We start from the raw sequence: 16617 nt of genomic DNA, 5'->3' as shown, positions 1-16617 counted from the left end.
GAGCCGCTGCAGTTGGATTCTTAACCCCCTGCACCACAGTGCAAATGCCAGATGCTCATATTCTTAGGAAGTAGAGAGAATGAACCCAGGCCAGGAGGTGGGAGCCAGAGAAAGTAAGCGAGGTCACAAACAGGCTGGCCAGGGGCCTCTTCTGTATGAGGTGAAGAAGCTTACAGAGCAGGTCAAGATGCTGCCATCTGGGGGGCCAGTTGGCAGGTGTACCAAAACACACAAGGAACAGCAGATGCTTAGGGGCAACTGTTGGCAATCCAGTCACCTGCACCCTCTGTCAGTGAGGTCTTTTGGAGTCATCACTTATTTTACATTGAATTCACTAGAGATTATCTTAAAACTTTTGAGCCATGCAAGAAAAAATATGCCACTGCTCGTTAAGTAGGAGATGGTGTATGTTTTCCTTCTCTCTTTCTGCCATGATGCCACAGGGGTAGGCTCAGGGAAGAGAGAATGCAGAAGGAACAGGTTGTCTCCTCCAGACCCAACATCTTGAACTTTGCGTGTGTTCATGCAAATATGCATGAGAGTGTGTGCACAGATGCGTCAGTACACTTGGGCACTGGGGTAGGGTGGGGGGTTTGAATCAGATTTTAAGAATCAAGTTTTTAAATGAACCAAATCGGTCAAAAAAACAAACTATTCTTTTTGGCTGTGCCCACAGCACACAGAGGTTCCTGAGCCAGGAGTCGAATCCCCGCCACAGTTATAACCAGAGCCACAGAAGTGACAACACCAGGTTCTTAACCCACTGCGCCATAAGAGAACTCCCAAACTATTTTAGATGTTACTGAAAAGTTAAAGAAATGTCTTCAAGGGACGCTGCTACCATGGACAGTTCCAGCTACAATAAGTTGCGTGACTACTTAGGAAAACTAGAACGTGATGGTATCGCAGTGTAATGCCTGTGGTAACAAAGACACACATGTTAACCAGAAGTGAAGGGCTGAAAGGCTGAGGGAAGGTTTCCTAGAGGAAGTGACAACTGACTTAAAAACTGAAAGAGTAAAAGGCAAGAATGTGCAGGGGCAGCTAGGTATAAATAGCATGTGTTTTTGGAACTAAGCAAATTGGAACAAAATAGGAAAGAATGGTAAGGAATGAGACTGGAAAAAATAAGTAAGGACTTGACCATGTAGAGTATTGTTTGCTGCCTAGGGGAAATCGAAATATACCTGGTGGGTAGGGATGGATGAGGCTTAACACTTGGGAGTTCTGATCATATTTACACTTGAGACATAGTATCTTCTGCTTCATCTCCACTCCCACTGCCCATCTTCAAGTCTTCGTTATACTAACGTCCTTTTTTTTTTTTTTCTTTTTTGGCTTTTTTAGGGCCACACCCTCGGCAGATGGACGTTCCTAGGCTAGGGGTCGAATCGGAGCTGCTGCTGGCCTATGCCACAGCGACAGCAACTCAGGGTCCAAGCCACATCTGTAACCTACACCTCAGCTCATGGCAACACTGGATCTTTTAACCCACTGAGGCCAGGGATCGAACCCACATCCTCATGGATACTAGTCAGGTTCACCACCACTGAGCCACAACAGGAACTCCTGTACCAACACTCTTCTGAGCATAATGAAAAGATGCCTTATTTTGCCTCATGCAGCTATTAATAGTCCTCTTTTCACACTCAAAGGTATCTCAATTTGGACAGTAAATTACAGTCACTCTACTTCTGAGTATCCTTGTCTCTAGTTGTGAACATTTTAAATCCTTTCTATAATCTCCACAATGCTGTCAGTGGGGAGTTTTGAAAGAGAGATGGGAAGGAACTCGGCAAGAACTGGGATAGTGTGTGTGTCTTAATATGGGGTGAAAGAAATGAAGGACTTGAAGATAATTCCAAGAATTATGGCTCGGGAACTGATGATTAATTAGTAGAGAGATTTGCCAGCTGAAGGTCACCTGAGAGTTTGTGGTAATAGTTGCTCTGGGAGCAATTCTGGATTTCTTTCCAGGGAATTAACACAGCTCTTTGACTTACAAGAAAAGAGGTGGGAAGAAAAATTGATTAAAGAAGGAAGAAATAAAAGACAAAAATAATATGTATATTCAAGAAAAAAGACAACTGCTGAATCGAAATCCCATGTGATGCTTTTGGCCTGAGTGTATGACAGAAATGCTATGTACAGCAAAATGTTAGGATACTGGGCATAGACTGTGTTTGCATGCTTTATGCATGGTGCAAGCCTCTGCTTCCTTTTGTTTTTGTTGTTGTTGTTTTTCTGTTTTGTTTGTTGTTTTGCTTTCCTAGCTAGGTAAGGATCTGCCAATCCTAAAGTAAATAGAGGACACACATAACTTGTCAGGAAAGCAGTACAGATTTAGTCATTGCCATTATATGAGAAATAAAGAATTATCAGACTTGAGCTGATGTAGTAGAGGGAGGATAACACAGGGAGCCAAAAGGCTGAGTTCCAATCCCCTTTGCCACTTCCAGCCTGGGCAGCTTTGAGGTAGTCATTTTCTTTCCCTAACCCTCAATTGTATCATCTATAAATTCTGTATATTAACTTTACTCCAGGATTTAGGTGAGGAGGATAAAGTGACTATATATATGAGAAGTCTTCTACAAACTACATGCTACATTTGGATATTTTATTTTGTCCATCCTTTTTATTATTATTATTATTACAAAGATACAGAGTCTACAGAATTTGCTTGAACTCTCTCAATGATACTGAAGTCTTCACTCCTAATTGCTAACACATCCCTAGACTCAAAGGCGTGTTTAATTTGGTGAAAGCAAATATACTAACTGTTCACTGTAAAATTAAGAGCTTTGTGAAGATACAAAGAACACTCTGCATCAATTCCTTTGCATCCACCTCTTCCTTTCTTAACTTCCTGGCCTATGATTGACACCTGAGAGGGGTATCCTGTGGATCCAAACCATGCACTCTGGGTGGGCTGGTGTTTAGGAGATCAATGGCCAGTCAAGCTGGGGCCAAAACTTATGCCACCTTGAACAAGCTTTGGCCCTGTCCACTTTGCCAGGCTTTCCTTCCTAAAGAGTAATGGATATAAATGAACCAATTATCCCTGAACTCCTTCTGTTCAGTGGTCAGTCATGGACCTGAATTTGTTGCTTTGTGTTTTAGAAATTTTTATCAGACGAATCAGATGGGTAGTGTGTAGCTCTCCCATTGAGGAGACTGGGCATTAATAAACTCTCTAATAGACAGAGGCAACCGCAGAGGGGGTGAGGTGCTCTGAAGAAACCAGCAAAGGTGCTAGTGCCAGTGAGAGGGGAGTAAATGGCTGCCATCTGGGAAACACATTAATTCTTTCAGGCTACCAGTGTCATGCAGTGTAATAAAAGGGACAATTTATCAAATGGTACCTTAATGGCCTAGAAGGGTTAATGTACCTTAAGCTGAAGATTGTGCTCTTTTCTGCAGTCAAATCATGATGGTTTCTTCCCAAAGTCATTTAGGTTAGACTACAATGCCATTACCAGCACCACCACCACCCCCAAAAGTCAAAAGAGGAGGGGAAGAGAAAAACAGTGAAAGAAAGAGGGAAAAGGGAAAAAAGGGGTGGGGGAGGGGATTCTCACATTGTCATTTTGTGATCTGCTCTTTTTGTTAAGGAGAATTTGCCCCATACCATGCTCCTTACCCATCCTTCCACCTCACACCCCCTGGGTCCACAAATAAATAAAAATTGCCATCATTTTAATCAGGGTACCTTGGAAGCCTGTGTGAGCTCACAATGTGAAGTGATTAGAGTGGTCCAGAGGAGGCTTTAATTAAAGATGCCATTGACAAGATAACAATGGTTTGTGAATGTGGTTAATAGATGTGAATGGAAGGGGCACCTTAATTCAATAAGAGGAAAGTCATTGGTCCATGAGTTTGATTACACATTGTAAAGGAACAGCACATACTATAATTATTTTTATTTGTATGTGCCATCGCTTTTATTGCCCATGCTGGAAGTGGAAATAACCTGTCCTATTAAGATATTTAATATATATCATCCTTTCCACTTCACTTAGTTATAGGCTAATAAAAATAGCAGGAGACAACACCAACCCACGCTGAGAATGCCCTCCATGTTTCCTAAGACCAACCCTTTGAAAACCTGAATGATCATTCCCTTGGTTACCATCTTTAAGACAAACCGTAAAGTTATACGCAGAGAGGGAATTCCCTCGGCAGATGAACTTCTGCAGCTGAAGCATGAAGATAACCCAGAGGTCAACTGACACCTCAACCAATGTGCAGTGTCTGGGATACAGTGGTGGGTCAGGAGGCAGCAGCAGAGGGGTCTCAAGGTTTTAACTTTAAAGTGAACAAGGAGTTCCCATTGTGGCTCAGCAGGTTAAGAACCCAATGTAGTGGGTTGTAGGCACAGGCCGGCAGCTACAGCTCGACCCCTAGTCCGGGAACTTCCATATGCCTCAAGTGAGGCCATAAAATTAAAAAAAAAAAGAAAAGAAAAGAACAAGCTACGAAAATCCCAGTGGTAGACAGAAGAATGGCACCCTAAAGATGTCCACATTCTAATCCCCAGAGCCCGTTAATGTGTTACTTGCATGGCAAAAGGGATTTGGCAGATATGGTTAAGGTTAAGGACCTTGAGAAGGAGAGCATATCCTGGATTACACAGGTGGGCCCACAGCAGGATCCTGATGAAAGGAAGGCAGGAGTATCAGAGTCAGACATGGTGATTTTAGGATGTTATGACACTGCTCAGAGATGAAAGAAGGGGTTTCCAGTGAGGGAATGCAGGCAGCCTCTAGAAGATGGAAGAGGCAAGGAAATGGATTCTCTTCTAGAGCCTTGAGACACAACACAGCCCTGCTGACACCTGCATCTTAGCTCCATGAGACCTCCACCTAAGAACTGTGACATGCATGTATGCTAGATTAAGCCAGGACATCTAATGAACAGCAGTAACAGGACACCAACACAAGCCTCTGTACCTGAAGGCTCTGCTTTCCTAAGGCTCTCTCCAGGGTCTCTGAATACCATAGCAACTCTCATTACCCCCGACACGTTCCAGGTTTGGAGAACATGTCCCAGGGAATATCAGTCTCTTCCCTTGCCTGTCTACCCCTCCCCCACATCCCAGGACCAATGCCACTGAGAGGACAGGGATTTCTAATCTCAGCTCCATCACAGTGGGTGTGACTTTGGCCATGTCCCTCCACCCATGCCCACGCCCTTCTGTTCCCTCATCTGAACAGTGATGGCTTTGGGCTTATTTATTCTGGGGTCCTTTCCCAGCCTTGCACATGAAATGATCCTATGAAATAATACTCCGGTTCCTCAAGGGAAGGCTGTCTTCCCCATTCAAAATGGAAATGAGTAAACAACTTAGCAGATAATAAAACCTGTCATAGCAGCACACTGCCTAGATCCACTCTTCTCCTGTCCCTATCTTTCACTTTAAAGCTCTCTCTGTGAGCCATCATTATTCCACTTCTCCTAGTAAACAAAGCTAAACGCCAACACTGCATGAAAGATGAGGTTTAAATTGTGTCTAGGAACTGGTGATTTACACATGATTTGTGATTCCTTTAGTATATTAATTGGTAAACATCCTATGAATGTGTGTGTAAACGCAAGCCGCTTAACATATGCAAACAGTTTAATCTCTCAGCGTGGTGTTGCTCAAATTTCAGCAAAGTCAAATCCTCATTCCAGCATGTATATGATTGCCCTCCTGCCCCAGCCCCCTGCGCCAACTCCTTTCCCGTGATCCTATTTCAGATAATAACATGTGGGTGACATAGATCTTTAAACCCTTTAATAGTAGAGCCATATGCTTCTGTCCTCAGTAAACTGCTTGTTGCTTCTTATAATCCACTGTTCTGACTGCTCCTCTCCCGCCCCAACTAATGGCATGTAATGACTTGCAGAGCTATAACATTATTTCCAGTTACTGCTCATTGAGCCCCCAACCTGACATTCTTCCTTATTAAAACACGTGCTACTGAGAGAAAGGGGATGTCGGAACAGTCCCTTTGCAATTATATTTGCAGCTACAGTGGCAGCATCCAAAGCCTTAGTAGTGAGCACTTCAACTTGACCAGCATCTGTATTCCATTTCAGAAGCCTGCCCAACCTACACCTGACAGACTACCCAGCCCCTACTGCATGACACACTGCTTCAAATATTTTCTCAGGAACCACACAACTTCTAACATTCATTCACAAAGTTATAGGCAGCCCTATGTTCATCACAGCATTATTCACAATACCCAAGATACAGAAACAACCTAAATGTTCATTGACAGGTGAATGGATTAAGAAGATGTCATACAGATACACAATGGACTACTACTCAGCCATAAAAAGGACAAAATTATGCCATTTACAGCAACATGGATGCAGCTAGAGATTCTCATACTAAGTGAAGTAAATCAGAAAGATAAATATAAATACTATATGACATCACTTATATGTGGGATCTAAAATAGGGCACAGATGATCCCATCTACAAAACAGAAACAGATCACAGACAAGGAGAGCAGACTGGTGGTTGCCTGGGCATGGAGGGAGTGGGATGGATGAGGAGTTGGGGGTTGATAGATACAAACTATTACATTTGGAATGGATAAGCAGTGGGGTCCTACTGTATAGCACATGAAACCATGTCCACTCTCTTGGGTTAGAATATTATCGACAATGATATGGGGGGAAAAAAGGTAAAAAATAAAATTAAAAAAAAAAAGAACCATATAACTTTTCTCAAACAGGAGTGCCAGGGCCAACTTGCACATGAGGAAGGCATGTGAAAAGCTCAAATTCCAGAGTTCTTGTTGTGGCTCAGTGATGAACAAACCTGACTAGTATCCATGAGGACATGGGTTTGATCCCTAGCCTCGCTCAGTGGGTTAAGAATCCAGCGTTGCTGTGGCTGTGGTGTAGGCCAGCAGCTGTAGCTCTGATCCAATTCAAACCCCTAGCCTGGGAGCCTCCATGTGCCAAAAGTGTGGCCCTTAAAAAAGAAAGAAAAGAAAAAAAAGAGAAAAGCTTAAATTCCTGGCCCCCGTCTCAGGCATGCTGACTCAGAATCCTCATGACTGGTGTGCAGGAATGTAGTTTTAAAGCAGCTGCCCAAGGAGTTCAGAACCGGTCTTAGAGCCGCCTTAAGTCTGAAAGAGGTATCTTTTGTGATAAAAAGATTTTGTTCAACTTCTTTTTCCTCTCTTCAGCTCCTGACCCCATCTTCTTCCTCTCCAGAAGTCTATTTTCTTAAATCATACCTAGAAGGTACCAGAGTCAAAGCCCTCAGGAGACCTAGTGATGCTCTTGGGATTGACTAATGAGCCATGCTGCCTTGAAAGGGCCCATCTTTCCAGGAGCTTCTGTGATGTCTTTTCCTGGGAATGATCTCAAAAGTTTGGTCAGAGCTGCTGTGAGACAGGTATCTGACTGGAGTTAAGACAAGGGACATAATAAACCCCAAACTGTGGTTTTTATTCACAGCAATGTTAGCTGCTCCAGGTCAAAATGTGAGGGTTTCAATGAAAAGAGAAAAAGACAATAATGATAGTTAAAACTATGTGGCATCTGGGATAAAAAACTGGAGGAGGCTGGAGCTGCCTTGTTTTCAGAGCTCTAATGTTAAAACTAAGTACAGCTTCCATCTATCTGCCTTTTATGTCTATTCCATTAAAATATGATTTAATTATGTATCGACCCAGGGTCTGGCATAGTAAAACTATCATTACTCTCCTGCCTGCATTCCTGAGTGATACTCTGGGTAAAAGGTGATCAAACCTACATTAATCTATAATCTAGACCAGAAGGAGGAAAGGGTGGGGGTACAATAATGACAAAGCACAGCATGGCGGACAACAACAACAATGAAAATCTCATCTTGAAATACAGAGCTGGTGGAGAGACGGACATGCTGCAAGTCTAAAATCAGGTCAAGAGATACGAGAGCAGGGAGTTCCCTTCATGGCTCAATGGTTAATGAACCCAGCTAGGTTCCATGAGGATGTGGGTTCGATCCCTGTCCTCACTCAGTGGGTTAAGGATCTGGCATTGCCGTGAACTGTGGTGTAGGTCACAGATGCGGCTCGGATCCCCTGTTGCTGTGGTGTAGGCCGTTAGCTGTAGCTCGAACTTCCATATGCTGCAGGTGTGGCCCTAAAGAGCAGAAAAAGAAAGAAAAAGGATATGAGAGCAGAAGGTACAAAGCACGCAGCTCCAGACCTGCTGCAGTGAGCACTTGCTGCCTTGTAGCCGACCTTCAGTGTGACCTTCTGCCAGCCTTGGTATGCAGATGGGCTCTGCAAAATGTGAGTCACTGACATGGTGAGATTTGGACCATGACCTCACCACCACCAAGTACAGATCCTGCATCACACACTGTACCCTGCTGATTTCACTATCAAAATGCTGAACAGACTCTCCCCCACCCCCGCCACCCCGGGGGGTGCCTCTCTCCCTTCATTCAGAATTAGAATAGATTTACAAGGAGATCCTGCTGAATAGCATTGAGAACTATGTCTAGATACTCATGTTGCAACAGAAGAAAGGGTGGGGGAAAAACTGTAATTGTAATGTATACATGTAAGGAAAACCTGACCCCCTTGCTGTACAGTGGGAAAATAAAAAAATAAATTAATTAAAAAAAAAAAGAATTTTGGTAGTGTTTTGGCAAAATTTCAAATTTAAGGAAACATTGCAAGCATAGTACAGGTGACTCCTAAACAACCTGGGTTTGAATTGGGCAGTTTTGCTTTTCAATAGTAAATGCTGCCATACAGCACAGACTGTGGTTGGTTGAATCCAGGGATGTGGAACCACATTTACAGAAGGACGGCTCTAGGTCATGCATGGGTTTTTGGTTGCACAGAGTGTTGGTGCCCCTAAATATGTGCTGGCTTCAAGGGTCAACTGTATAAAGAGTTCCCAGCTATCCCACACCCACATTCACAAATGCTAACATTTTACTGTGTTTACTGTTTTGCCTTCTCCATATATGTATGAGTCTATGTTTATGTGTGTGTATGTATATGTACATACACACAATATGTATATATACACACAAATAAAATACACATATGTACATAGATTTTAACTATTGTGAATAGCATGTTCCCTTGCCTCTGGATACTGCAGTGTGTACATCCTAAACACAAATTTTTACGTTTCCACCACACAATTATCAAATTCAGGAATTTACCATTGATTCAATACTGTCATCCACTCCTCAGACTTTATATATTACCTGTTATCCGAATAATACTCTTTGACAAATGAAAATCCAGGTCCATTCAACTATATTCTGGCATCATGCACCTTTGTTCTCTTTTTTTATTTATTTTTTATGGCTGCACCCAGAGCATATAGATGTTCCTAGGCCAGGGAGTGAATCTAAGCCACAGCTGCGGCAATAATGGATCCTATAACCCACTGTGCTGTGCTGGGCTCGAACCTGCAAGTACCTCTGCAGTGACCCAAGCCACTGCAGTCGGATTCTTAACCCATTGCACCACGGTGGGAACTCCTGGTCTCTCTTAATCTGGAGCAGTTCCTGAGTCTGTCTCTAATTCATAACATTGACCATTTTTAAGAGTATAGGTGAGCTCTTTTGCAGAATGTCCCTTAATTTGGGCTGATATTTGTCTGATATGTCCTTACAATTCAGGTTATGTATTACTGGCAGGAATGTTACCCAAGTGATGCTCAGTTCTTTTCACTTTCCTATCAAGAAGTCTGTTCTGAAAATTCACCCCATTGCTGGCAACATTAACTTTGATAACTTGGATTAGGTGGTTTCTGCCAAGGTTCTCAAACCTAAAGTAATGTTTACCCTTTGTAACGAATAAGTACCTTATGGGAAGATACTCTGAAACAGTTCCTTATTATACTTAAAAATTTCCCCAGTAGATAAGCATCCCATTCATAATTCTCAACTGAGTCCATTATTAATAAGGGTGGTTGTTAAAGGATGACTATATATATATATATATATATAGAGAGAGAGAGAGAGAGAGAGTGTGTGTGTGTTTTATCTTTTTAGGGCCACACCTGCAGCATACGGAGGTTCTCAGGTAGGGGTCGAACCAGAGCTGTAGCTGCCAGCCTACACCACAGCCACAGAAATGTGGGATCCAAGCTGAGGCTGTGACCTACACCACAACTCACGGCAACGCCGGATCCTTAACCCACTGAGCAAGACCAGGGATGGAACCCTGACTCCTCATGGATACTAGTCGGGTTCATTAACCACTGAGCCATTATGGGAACTCTGACTTTCTACATTTATTGATTGACTTTCTATTGTATGGAAGTTTTCCCTTCCCATTCATTCATTTATATCTGTATCTTTCATGGGTTCTTAGGTTATTCAATGGGTTATAATCCTTCACTACCATTATTCACTCCAATTCTCAAAATGTTCCAGATTTGATCAGTGGAAGCCACTTCCTCCTATGCTTTCTTCAACAAATATTTTTGAGTGCTCACAACTGGCATATATTAGGGACTGTGGGTACAACATTGAACAAAACAAAAAAAAATCACTGGTCTCTTAGAGCTTACATTTTAGTTTGTGGGAGACAAAAATAAACAAGAAAACAGAACAGTGCATTAGAGGCTGTAAGGGTGAAGTAAAAGAAAAGCCAAGTGGAGTTAACTAGTTAAGAATCTGACTATAGAGGCTCGGGTTACCACGGAGGCATAGGTTCAATCCCCTGGCCCTACACAGTGGGTCAAGGATCTGTCTTTGCCAAAACTTTGTTGTAGTTTGCAGGGGTAGCTTGGATTCAGTAAGTAGCCTGTGAACTTCCACATGCCTCAGGTGCAGCCATGACCAAAAAAAAAAAAAATAATAATAAGATTAGAAAAAAAAAAAAGTAATGTCAAGATCAGCTTTGGCAACTTCCATATGCCTGGGGTGCAGCCATAACCAAAATAATAAGATTTTAAGAAAAGAAAAAGGAAAGTCAAGATTCAAAAGGGAATGTCGCCATTACATCCCACAGGCATAGTTAGGAGATGCCTCATTAGTAGGTGTCTTTGGAGCAAAGGTCTGAAGGGATGGAGGAGATAGTCATGGGGACCTGTGGAGGAAAATTCCAGAGCAGCAAAAGCAACTGCAATTGCTTGAGGCGGGAAGATGTTGGCAGTTTTAGTGGGATTCCTATGGTTGCTGAGTTGAGGACAGACGTGGTAGGTAAGCATGAAAGCAATATCAAGGAGCCTTAAATTCCCATAGTACACATCTCTCAGGCACTGGAAATTCTGTTACAGCCTGTATTGAGCTAATGACAATGTATTCAATACAGCAGCCATCTCAGAAACACAGTTGCTGTAGAAATAAGACTCATGAAAAGGCAGGAGAGGTGAGAGGAAGGTTGGGAAGCCCAATCTTCATGCCTTGAGCACACAGTAGGTGCTTTGTAGGCTTGACTTCTTTTAACTCCACAATTTCAAAATAGGTGTTATACTGCAGGGGAGGCGAGTGAGGCTCCGAAAGGCTTTCCCTCCTGCCACGCTGTCTGACTTTCATGACACAGAGCAGGTCAGACAGACAAGGGGTGTGTTATCAGAGACGATGCCATGAAGCGCACAGTGAGGACACAAGAATGTTCCTTTCATCCACTTCCCCTATTCTCCGTGGGTACTCTTCTACTTTTGATTTCCCTTGATAGTAATGAAACATGGGTTCGTCATATGGGGCTTTCTGTCTTGTCAGATTCCCAAACAAGTTGCCCTTTATCAGAACCCCCCTCTTACTATACCTCTTTAGTTTGGGGTTGGGGGCATGAAAGCTGCCAAGGTGGCAGAATTTTCTCCGGAATTCCCAGCTGCACCGTGAGAACAGAAATTTGAATTCACAACCAGGCTTTCCTACAGTTGCTCCACAAGCCACCTGCTTACACAGACCTGGCTCTTAAATGACTCATCTTTTTATATCCATAAGTATTCATAAACACGTGCAGCATATTTATGGAGAAAAGTGGAGGGGAATGAATGCAATGAAAAAGTTAAATAGCAGAAGTCCCACACAACTAGACTTTTCCTACACTAGGGGTTGTGATGCACTGAAGTTGTTCACATTGTGGTCCTGAAATCACCGTGGTTATTAGTTATTATTAGCTCACAGCAATTTTAGAAAAATGTTTTTACCCCTAGCAAGAGTGTGAGTACTTCCTTGACATATATATACATATTTTTTTTTTTTTTGTCTTTTTAGGGTTACGCCCAAAGCATATAAAAGTTCCCCAGCCAGGAGTCAAATCAGAGCTGTAGCCATCTGGCCAATGCCACAGCCATGGCAATGGGGGATCCAAGCCACATCTGCTACCTCCACTCAAGCTTGTGGCAATGCTAGATCCTTAACCCGCTGAGCGAGGCCAGGGATAGAACCCCCATCCTCATGGATACTAGTTGGGTTCTTAACCTGCTGAGCCACAATGGAACTCCTCCTTTGGCATATTTTATATAATGTGGGCAAACTAAATGCCATCCATGCTTCCCTTACAAGACTTCATTGTTTTTGTGCAGTTAAAGGCTTCTGTCTTAGCCCTTTTGTCCCCAGATATCTTAGATCTGTATCCATGACTATGCATGAACTGCATTCTTTTTCTCCATCTTTACTTTGGGGTGTCACAAGAGGCAGCGATTGGACCAGCCATGGCCCAGTGGTAACAGAGAAAGTACATCTAGTCATAGGAAGCAGGAGCCTGGAATTCAGAAATATGGGGTGATTTGACTGCCATCCCTTTGATCAGCTTCTCTGTGACCTTATGTTGTCAACACCTGCCCACACAGGCATGTGGAGAACTTTAATGAATATTTGTAAACCTCCCTGATCACCACAGATAGAAGGTCGCAGAAAAGGGCAAATTTTTAATCATGGGGGGAGCAAAAAGGGAAAAATTAAATTTTGTTCTTTCACCGGAGAGAGACCTACAATGCTTCACCATAGGAGGATTAGGGATGAGTCTTCATTTACTTCCTTGGTGCTTATGGAACCAACACCCGCTTAACGTCAAGTCCCTTCCCAGCCCCCGCCTGAGTTCCTGTGTGTACACCGTCTCAGACTCTTAATGGTGTTTGAATTATTCCTGAAAGGAGCCTTGCTATTCACAATGGGTGTGAGAGAGTTCATCTAATTAGCCGCCTTCAGTTCATTTGGCATTAAATAATTCCCCCAATCCCCATATGTTTGAACAATATGTTCAGCAAGGGGATGATTCTCTGAGAGCAATTAAATAGTTCTTTTAGGAGAGCTTGTCATCGGTCACTCACGCGCACCCCTGCTATCCCTTCCGGGGTGAAGGAAGGCGACAATTACGCAGGAAGTGCTTCACCCTCTCTAACAGCTGCTGGCAGGCATCCACGTGCCGGCTGCCACTTTGTGCTGGTTAAAGCTCACACTGGAATTGCACAGTTTTTTCCCAGCCTCAAGTACGTTGTTCTGGGCTGTGCATAGAGCCTTTGCCATTGCTAACGCAGGATTTTCCAAACCCAGCCCCCTGACTTGCCTGCCCTGCGTAGGGATATATGTGCTTAAAAGACCAGTTTTCAGTTCAGTCTATGCTCGGCCTGTGCAGAAAGAATTGTTAACTCTGGGGTGTGGTTGCTCCATGGGAGGCTGAATTTTGGGAGGCATCTCCAGTGCTTCTTGGGGAGGGAGGGAGGAAGACTGTGTGATGTTGTGTGAGCCTGTTTTAGGTATAGCAGATAGAAGCTGCTCCTTTGCGCCTATATGCCTTGACTTTTCCTGCAGGAGCAAATTAGAGGTAATGAGCCAGAGTGTGGCCATGACCAACTTGAGAACAAGCAATGTCAACAAAAGCAATTCAGAAACTAATTATGTGTTCCAGGTAGAAAAACCATTTGTTTGGGTTTTTTTTTTGTTTTGTTTTGTTTTTTTTTTTTGGGGGGGGCTCTTTAGGGCCGCACCCATGGCATATTGAGGTTCCCAGGCTAGGGGCCTAATTGGAGCTGTAGCCACCGGCTTATGCCACAGCCACAGCAACGCCAGATTCGAGCTGCGTTTTTGATCTACACCACAGCTCAAGGCAATGACAGATCCTTAACCCACTGAGGGAGGCCAGGGATCAAACCTGCAACCTCATGGTTCCTAGTTGGATTCGTTTCCACTGTGCCACAAGGGGAACTCTGGGTTTGTTTAAATACAGTATCTGAGAAGAAGGAGTATCTCTTCTTTTTTTTAGGGGCACACACGAGGCATATGAAAGGTCCCAGGCTATGAGTCGAATTGGAGCTGCCCCTGCCAGCCTACGCCATAATCACAGCAACTCGGGATCCAAGTTGCATCTGCCACCTACACCACAGCTCATGGCAATGCTGGATCCTTAACCAATGAGTGAGGCCAGGGATCAAACCCACATCCTCATGGATACTAGTCAGATTCATTTCCACTGACTCACAACAGGAACTCCAAAAGAGAGTATCTTTTAGTACTAATTTCATCCTGATCAAAGAGATGCTTTTTTGACCAGGGATGACATACTTAAATGTCCTTCGCAAGTGAGAGGAGAGAAAGCTTATGTACGACCACCACTCCTTGTTCTCTGGTAGCCCTGTTCATCCAAAAGTCCTAAATTGCTTTGTTAACTGGATTCTGTATCATTACTTACAAATATTCCCCTGCAAATACAGGGGAAAAAAATCAACTAGCCTGTTCAAAAACACATAAGCAGTTGGGAAAAATGAATAGACTTCTGGATTCTCATTGATTGCTGTTTCATAAATTACCCCATCTTCCTGTTTGAGAGCACAGGTTAAAAACAAAAGAGACAAAAATGGAAGAGGGTGGCATCCAGTAAGGTGGTACTATTTCCCTTTAGTTGAGTTTCCCTGATCTGTTTCGTGGCTCTGCATTCCTGTTGTAAATTATTCACAATACAGAAAAATCTGAACACGGGGTTTGGGTAGAATGATTTTAAATTCAGCTCTAAAATAGGAAAGAGATGAATGATAGATATTTATGTATTTGATTATGCAGTTGATGACTGTCTGCTGGGCTATATCGCTAGATAACCTGTGGATTTGTGAATTGGCTGAAAATAAATGTTTTCAAAACTAGAAGACACATACTCAATCCGGGTATATTGGAAATGTAATAATTTGTTTTATTGCTTACTATCATTGGATCTATTTGTAGACTCTAAGACTACTAGCACAGTCATTTCTATGAACTTCTTGGCTTTGTCATTGATAATTTCATCAAGGAGAATAAGGATTCAGCAGCTGGTGAGTGACACGCCAGCCATGTCTTTGCTTTCTCCTATTCTGCCCTGTATGTCTGAAGAAGCAACTGTCATTTTGTTTTTTCAAGACCTAAATTTGAAATCTAGGCTTAACCTCATTCTGTGTCCTTGAGTGTTTCAGGATTGATGGCGAAGGCTGTGGTCCAGATCAGCCCTTCCCTGCGCGGGGGGGTGATATTCCCCAGGAGGGTTTTGCTAAGCTTGTAACTAAATTCTCATTCATATATGCCCCCTCCTTTACAGCATCTCTCTCTTATCCTTTCCCCACCTTATAGCCTCCAGTCCGATGGATCCGAGGTGCTCCTGAGTCCGGAAGTCACCTGTGGTCCCCCAGACATGATTGTCACCACTCCCTTTGCCCTGACCATACCACACTGTGCGGATGTCAGCTCTGAGCACTGGAATATCCACTTAAAGAAGAGGACCCAGCAGGGCAAGTGGGAGGTGAGAAGCTAGTCTTGTTTGTTTGTTTAAGGAATGGGTTTTGGTTTCCACTTTTGGAATAGATTTAACTTACTTGCTCTTGACAAGTCAGCTGTGGCATTTGTGAGTATTTGCTTGTTTTTTAGGCATTTGGTGGCATGTGTTTTGTAACATCCTACAGGTATTGGCTAGTGCTTTGAGCGTGTGGCGGGGGGCAAGGGGCAGGGAGGGAAAGACAGAGAGAGAATGGAATAAAGAGGCCAGAGAGGATACAGAGCTTTTCCATTAGGTTTTGGAATACAGTTACAACTACCCTCACAGAGGTATAGACTTGTGCACCTGCTTTTGGGGCTTAAACTCCTGCCTTTGTTCCCAGACCAGGCCTCTGTCTGCATTGACTTCCCTCTGTGGTCCCTGTGGGCTTAGGAAGAAGGGGTGTGTGTTGTGGGGGGACAAGAAAGCTGTACTCATAAAAAAAAAAAATTCTCTTTTTGCCATCACAGGGATTATAAGAATCTGTGTTTAAGCATTCAGGAACACAGTGGGTGCGAAATAGATGCTGATGAATTAATGAATGCATTGAAAGGCATGCTGATTGTCTTTCCCTGTGTATAGGAGTACATGTAAGAGAACTAGTACAGAAGAAAATAAAAGACAAAACGAGAGTCCACAAGAGGAAAGTAAGGACCAGGGAGAGAGAGAGTCATAGCCAAGAAAGATTGCAGGGGAATTACTATTTTAAGTGAAACCTCTGATTTATCTGCCTGATAGGGATTCCTTTGATGTCTGTGTGAGGTCAGTTTGCAAGAAAGCAGGTGAGTTATCTTGTTGGAACACAATGACCTGTTCCTGCAAGCCCTGGGATCTTACCTCCCAGGAGGTGCCTCAGGCAAAAGAAGTAAAAGAAAAATCATGTTTCTTTAGGAGAAGAAAATTCCCAGTAGCTTCCATGGAT

General features: G+C 43.2%; 1 protein-coding gene across 16 annotated transcripts in view; it reads left to right on the top strand.

Moving 5' to 3' along the window:
* UNC5D (unc-5 netrin receptor D) overlaps positions 1-16617 on the top strand; it is a 613063-nt gene that overhangs the window by 549640 nt on the left and 46806 nt on the right. For all 16 annotated transcript variants that reach the window (XM_021076125.2, XM_021076135.2, XM_021076133.2 and 13 more), the window contains one exon: positions 15515-15683. In XM_021076125.2, the coding sequence (XP_020931784.1) occupies positions 15515-15683 (169 nt within the window). The remainder of the gene's footprint in view (positions 1-15514; positions 15684-16617) is intronic.

The sequence above is a fragment of the Sus scrofa genome, chromosome 15, assembly GCF_054392235.1.
Source record: "Sus scrofa isolate SSC_HxYL_T2T_F1_AM1 chromosome 15, Sscrofa_HxYL_maternal_Yorkshire_Landrace_v2.0, whole genome shotgun sequence".
NCBI lineage: Eukaryota > Metazoa > Chordata > Mammalia > Artiodactyla > Suidae > Sus > Sus scrofa.
Note: the sequence above shows the minus strand (reverse complement) of the source record. Positions and strands in the feature narration are given on the sequence as shown.